Source organism: Atta cephalotes (assembly GCF_000143395.1).
Source record: "Atta cephalotes unplaced genomic scaffold scaffold00015, whole genome shotgun sequence".
Lineage (NCBI taxonomy): Eukaryota > Metazoa > Arthropoda > Insecta > Hymenoptera > Formicidae > Atta > Atta cephalotes.
In genome coordinates, this window is record NW_012130079.1 from 22298 (window position 1) to 29539 (window position 7242).

Below are 7242 nucleotides of genomic sequence, written 5' to 3' on the forward strand. Positions count from 1 at the left end.
ATTATTATTATTATTATTATTATTATTATTATTATTATTATTATTATTATTATTATTATTATTATTGCAGATCTGTCATTATATACAATATAACGTTACTATATTTTCATTACATAGTTTCCACTGAAAGTTTAATTTGGATTAGAATGTAAGAACCAATCAACTACAATCGAGCATCAATCCTCTGTCGTTTGACTGTAACAGAATACTCGATTGTACTTGGTTCTTACATTTTGATATGGATTAAACCCTCGGTGAAAACTAAGCCATTGTCATTAAATATGATCCGATAATCAGAAATCTTCTTATTTTCCTCATATTTTTTATTCATTGAGCACGAATAAAATATAACACAAAGTTATTCGAAAAGATAATTAAAAAAATGAGCTTTTCCACGAAAGAGAAAATTCTTAACATTAAATTTTATTAATTTTTAAATAATAAATACATGCACAATTTTTCAATTTGATGTTTCGAATCATCATGATACAGTCACATTTAACATTGGGTAACTTCTAACTCATCTACACGCGTCATACATATATGTATCTGATATTCAGAATAGATTTCTATTTTCTTATTTCTAAGATAAAAATATTCCTTACATTTTCATTGAAAGCTATAGTTCTTAAATGCTAAATATTTTAGAGATTTTTGCCGAAACAATCGAAATGGTATTATCGATTTAATATGAATGATCAAAGAAAGTTGTCAAGAAATTAGACATAAGGGAAACATCCCACATTATATAGAAAATAAAACATTCTTTCGATGTGTCATATAATATCGCTTGTTAATAAATTAGGCGTGTGAATACAAACTCATAGATAAATCGTTTAACCTCGATACGAACTCGTGACAAGATACAGATATCCTATTAAAATAACGATGACACTTCCACGTAAATATTTTTAAGGATAGTAAATCTTATAGATTTAAAAAAAATGTGCATAATATTTCAATATTTAATAGATTAAGTTTAGTTAGTTTTTTATTGCTCGTATCTATAACTTATTAAAGATATGGGCAATAAAGAAATAAAATATTTATTTCTTATCGAATGCTTTGAATAACAATTAAGACAATAATCAATCTATGAATTCAAATGTCGCGCGTACGAATGATTCATTTGCTTCAATGCAGGCACGAAACAACGAATTCTTTGATGGTCCTCTGCGACCTTCGCGTGTACTCTCTTAGTTATTTATAGGCCACGTTTTAGCGATATTATCAACGATACACACATTGTATGCAGTTCCTATATCCATATCACATTAATGTGGTAAACATTAAAGCACGCGGGTATTCACGCGTGTTACACGTGTTGACTATAGATGTAGCTAGCTCATATTCGTTATCACTGATAATATTGCTAAAATGTGTTATCGTTGATAATGCCGCTAAAACGCGGTCTATAAATAACCAGGAAAACACACGTGAAGGTCACAAAGGAACAGCAAATAATTAATTGTTTGATATGTGTACGCGTCTGTGAGGAAAATGAATGAACCCTCATTTTGTACGCACATTTGAACGCATGTTAGTGATTATCGTGACAAAGTATGCGATAAGAAATATTGTTATTTCTTCATTTCCCATATCTAATGAGTTTTACTTATAAATATGGACAATAAAGAACTAAACTGATCTAGTGAAATATTACACATTTTTTATAAGACTTATTATGTATTGCTTACTTTAAAAATATTTATATTATTTGGAAGTATTATCATTATTTCAATGGGATGCTAATGTATATCTCAAGTTCATTGAGGTCAGACGATTCATTTATGATTTTGCATTCTCATCACATAATATCTCGAGAAGCAATATTATGACATAATTGTTGGAGATCATCATAGCGACTTAAAAAACTTAATAACATCACCTATATGTTGATTGGACAATTTGTTTTACATTTATCACTTATAAGTTGCTTTACTTGTTTCTTTATGTTTTTATCGCTCTCATGTTTTATTTTCTAAAACTACTATAACGTATCTATAACTCTGAGTAAAATATAATCTTTTCTTTTGTATAATAAAGACTTCAATTGATTCTGCTACTATTCCTTCATTTCCGTAACGACTCAACAATAATCTAGAAAGAATGTTTTGTTTTTTATTACACATACACACACACACACGCGCGCGCGCGCACGCACGCACGCACATATATATATATATATATATATATATATATATATAATGTAGGGTGTCTCTTTTATGTCCAATTTCTTGACAACTTTCTTCAATAATTTTTATTCATTAAATTGATACAAGTCAATAGCAGTATTTCGATTATCTCGGCAAAAATGATCTCTTTAAAATACCTGGCATTTCCACCAAGGACCTTGATGTATAAGCAATGAAAACCTCGATGAAAACGTAAAGGATATTTTTTTTATCTTACGAATAAGAAAGTAAAAATTTATCGATAAAAGATTAATCCTTAATTTGCAAGTAAAAATACTAAAATCTTATTAACTCTAAACTAAAAAACGCTTGCTAGAAATAATGAAGGAGGAACGTTGCAGCATCAATATCTTATCGACAGACATGGTAGTTAAATCCGGATCTACAATAGGTGTTTTATGTCTTAAGACATAAGAAATTGACCAATTACAATTGAATGCGAAAAGAATAACCAATTATGATTCTTTTCTTATGGCTTAAGGCTTAAAAATCTATTGTAACTCCGAGCTAACACAAGCACAGCGACACTTGTTCTTTTATGCGAGATCGCGAGTTCCGGGAGATTGAGATTATTGGATCTCAATAACGACTGAACCGATCAAGTTTCTACGTACGCTCAATCGATAGCTTCCACTCGAATAATAAAAGCGTATAATAAAAGGGCTTTTATTTTTTTTTTACGCGCCTTACGGAGATATTACGACGCAAAATCCCGATGTGAAATTTTTAAGATACGTCATTGTTAGTGTAATCGTTCCAAATTAGGAGAAACAATCAAATTTTAACTCTTTGTCCCATTTTACAACGTGTCTCGTTTTTTTGTTTACCCTAAATAAAAGAAATGATTAAAATTATCCCCTCTTTTAAATGTAATAAATGTGAATTAATAAGTGAAAATAGTAAGTGAAAGTTTCGTATAATAAGTGTGAAATATAATTTTCGATTAATATGTGAAGAATTTTATGATTTTTTTAATTTAAAAATCCAGATATTATTCATAAAATACAATTAGTAAAAATATAATTTAAAAAAATAAAATGTGGTCTCATAACTTGATATCATTTTTATTGTAATGTTGTATTGTACAATAAATTATTTATTATTACAATAAGTTATTTATTATTAATTATTATAAATTTAGTTATGTATTATTAGTTACTTACAAATATAATAATATAATACTATTTATATGTGTTTTGTTAAAAACATTGTTTTTTTAAATGTTTATCTATTAAAATTTAATTGGTGAATGAACACTGACTTTTTTTTAATGTCCTTCTTTGCTCCTTTAAGGAGTTGGTCATCTTAAATTCAACACGATAGTTATCATATTGAAAAATCAAAATCAAATTAATGATTAATATTAATTTCTAATTATAGATTTCTGTTTTCTTATTCATTTGATAAAAAATATTTCCTACACTGAATGTTAAAGTTCTTATGAAGATGTCAAATATTTCAAAAAGATTTCTTCTATGTAATCAGAATGCTGTTCATCTATCGATTTAATTAAATTTGTTAATTGAAATTTATTAAAAAAAATTGAAACAGAAAGTGAAAGAGAAATTAAAGCTCCATGTAATTGCCGTTTTAAACAATTTTACATGATTATATTCCAAAAATAAATTGAAATTTATATACGTATAGTCAGAAAGGAAATTGCAAGGAAAATAAGATAGACACAAAAACTACTCTCTAATTAAAAAATATAAATATAGTTTGCTAATATGCATCAAAACTATATGTATTAACAATATTCCATTAAATTTCTGATAATATTCGTTACATTATATCATATCATATTTATATTATATCATATTATTGGATTTCAATTCTAGTAACATTAGAGTTTTCATGTTATTTAATCAAGGTACATGTAAATCAGATTTCTTATAGTTTTCTTAATCCAGATGCAATTGTAAAGGAAGAATATTTTTATGTGGCTTAATGATACGTGTATATGTATGTGCAAATAGTACACAATAATCAACATTATCGTAGAAATTTTTTCTATGCGTGTCTATACTGCGAGCAGTGTAAATCAGCGTGATTACAAATGCAAGATGTGCACTTTCGAGAACAACAATGTTTGCGCCGCTGGTATTATATTCTGATAAATAAGAAACTCTAGCTCACTAAGAAATGACTAAAATAAAAATGAAATCACATTTTTTTTAATTTTCCTTAGAATGTGTACGATGACATGTTCGCGATTGCTAAACTAAATATAACTCACTAACTAAATATAAATCACTTAGCATTTTTTTCGATCATCTGCTGTGATTTTACACCCCAATTAAAAATCATTATTAATTACATATACAATGCATATTCCTAATTCTATAATATTGTTAGTAGGTATTGAATTAGAGAAAAGGTCTCTATTATAAGATACTGAGTTCATTTTGGGTAAATGCTGGAAGTATATGGGCAGAATTAAAAAAATAATAATAATAGGTCATTTTGAAGAGAATTTAATAAACTTTACTTAGTTATGTAAAATTTAATTCAAATACCTATTTTTTTCTAAAAATTAAAGAAATGTAAAAAGTGAGCAAATCGCAAAGTCAAAAAATTGTGCTCATAATATGAGATATCTCGACAAATCAATAATAAAGCGCAAAGTATAGTATCAATATTGCAATTAAAACTTTATTTAATGTTTCTAAAATACAAACAAACACAGCCAATGTGCGCGCAAAATGAGCATGCGATTTATTCCACCCAGGATTCGTCTTCAGGTAGTTGGTACCAAGCATCGCAATTCGATGTTCATTCCGATTATCCTTTTTATTATTGTAATAATAACATTTATACAGCAACTATAGTCACTCCGACATAGTAGTATAGGTTACTTCGTATTAAAAGTATCGTGAATATCTCATATTATGAATTCCGTCTTATGATTTTATGATCATTAAATCTAACTTATGTAATTAAACAATTTAACGTATCTCGTATTTTTTTATTAATATAATCTTACTTTACCACTATATCAAGAATTTATTGCCAAATATTTACTTATTAAATAATAAACAAGGCTCAAAGACTCATCTCAATGAAACTTGAAGACATCCAAATTCTAAAATTTTTTTTTGCAACTACTACTAACACGATCTAATAATGCATTTTCCACTAAACAGTTTTCAACCCAAGAGCAATAAATTCATGGTGAAATCAATAGATAGATTTGTTTAGTTAGTTTATTTATCACCGCTATCTCATATTAGACACCTATCTCATAATAGGAAATTTTTTTACACACACACACACACACACACACACACATACACACACACACGCACGCACGCACGCACGCACGCACGCACGCACGCACACAATTATTATTAGAAGTTATTATTATGTAATTATGTAATACGTATAGGTCTACTCAATGTTTTCTCGAAGTTTTCTTAAAGAGAGATATGGATTTTTAATTGGTAAACAGTACTATAATATAGTAATATTATAGTATAACTATCTGTGTTACAATTTGTTACTCAATAATGTAATTGTTACACAGTAAAAAAATTGTGTATTTGTATTGAAATGATCCACCTGATTACATTCTGAACTGTTTAACAGTTTGTGTTGAATTTTTTAACATATTCGAGTATTAATTTAACATAATGTGATTATGTTATTTAAAGATTTTGTATGAAATTGGATATTCAACGTTTTTCATCAAAATGACATAATTTATGAGTAAACGAACAAGTAATATAAAAATAATATATTTTAAAACATAAATTCTAAATGAATGAAATACGTGTTATTTAACATATTATAAATGATAATTTTGGAAAAAAAATTCTTCGACAGTTTTTTTCTAAACTATGTCGATATTATCTTTTCTTTGTATTTATTCTCTTAAATAATATTTGTATAATCTTGTAACATATTCATCTTGTGTTAAATTAACCCAAAAACTTGAGTGGACTGTTTGTGACATGCGGTGTTTATTTATGTTTCGATATTTTTTTCAACAGTGTACGTACAGTATGTTTATTAGATTTATATTGTTGAATAAGAAATTATAATATTGATAAAATGTTAATATTTGTATTCTGCAGTATTGTAATTAATTAATAAGCTTGAATTTCCTTGCTTCAAAAATTATTGTCAGATATCTATTCCCATATTAAGTACATTTCAAGTTAAAAATGTCTCAACGACAGTGTATATGTATATGTATTATATGTACTTCTACTGTTTTAAGGATCGAAGTATTTTGAATCTCGAAACAATCATCAATACCGATGTTCTTCATATTCAAAAAAAATTATAGTGCTAATTATAATATAAGATGACAACTGTACAAATTTTATATGTAAAATTAGTGTGCATAGTTAAATAAACTATAATAGTATGTAATAATATAATTAAATAATAATAAACTAAGTTTAAGTGATATATATATATATATATATATATATATATATATATATATAAAGTTAGTATTATTAGTAATAATAATATAATTAAGAATAAACTCTTTTAAGTATGAAATAATTTATTTAATTATACGTACGTTAATATTATACGTACGTTTATATTATTATGAATATAAAACTCGTGTAATGTTATTTCATATATACAATTCCTATTGTTATATCTTTTTCTAGGTGTATCGATACACTCAGCTATAGGTATATTGACAAATCATTACCGGACACATGATCCATAGGCTTTTCTAATCCGTGCATTGCGTAGACCCAACGATTATTGTCGACCGGTGTGATAAGAAACATTCTCCGATGTAGCCAGATGAAACAACAAAACGTAATCTTTGTTATGATTACGTATTAATCAACTTGTCAGCACGATTCGCTCTCGTATTGTAGCGCATAGATCTATATTCTATTTCACTGATTTTCGTGAATTTACCGGCTTTGAACGGAACAAAATACGAAACTCACAACAATCGTAACGCGTCACTAAGTTAGCACACCTGTGTGTATATGTGAGTCGTGAGGAGATGAACGCGTGGCAACCGATAAAAACGCACTTCGAGGATGGCAATATACAACGACGGAGTTTCGTGTCG

The 7242-nt window shown here is 27.3% G+C and overlaps 1 protein-coding gene across 1 annotated transcript in view; it reads right to left on the reverse strand.

The window, feature by feature from the left end:
- The window catches only part of LOC105617925 (peroxidase-like), a 22458-nt gene extending 15512 nt beyond the window's left edge, over positions 1-6946 (reverse strand). The window contains exon 1 of the mRNA XM_012199459.1: positions 6865-6946. Within this exon, the coding sequence (XP_012054849.1) occupies positions 6865-6946 (82 nt within the window). The remainder of the gene's footprint in view (positions 1-6864) is intronic.
- Between the last annotated feature and the right edge of the window lie 296 nt (positions 6947-7242).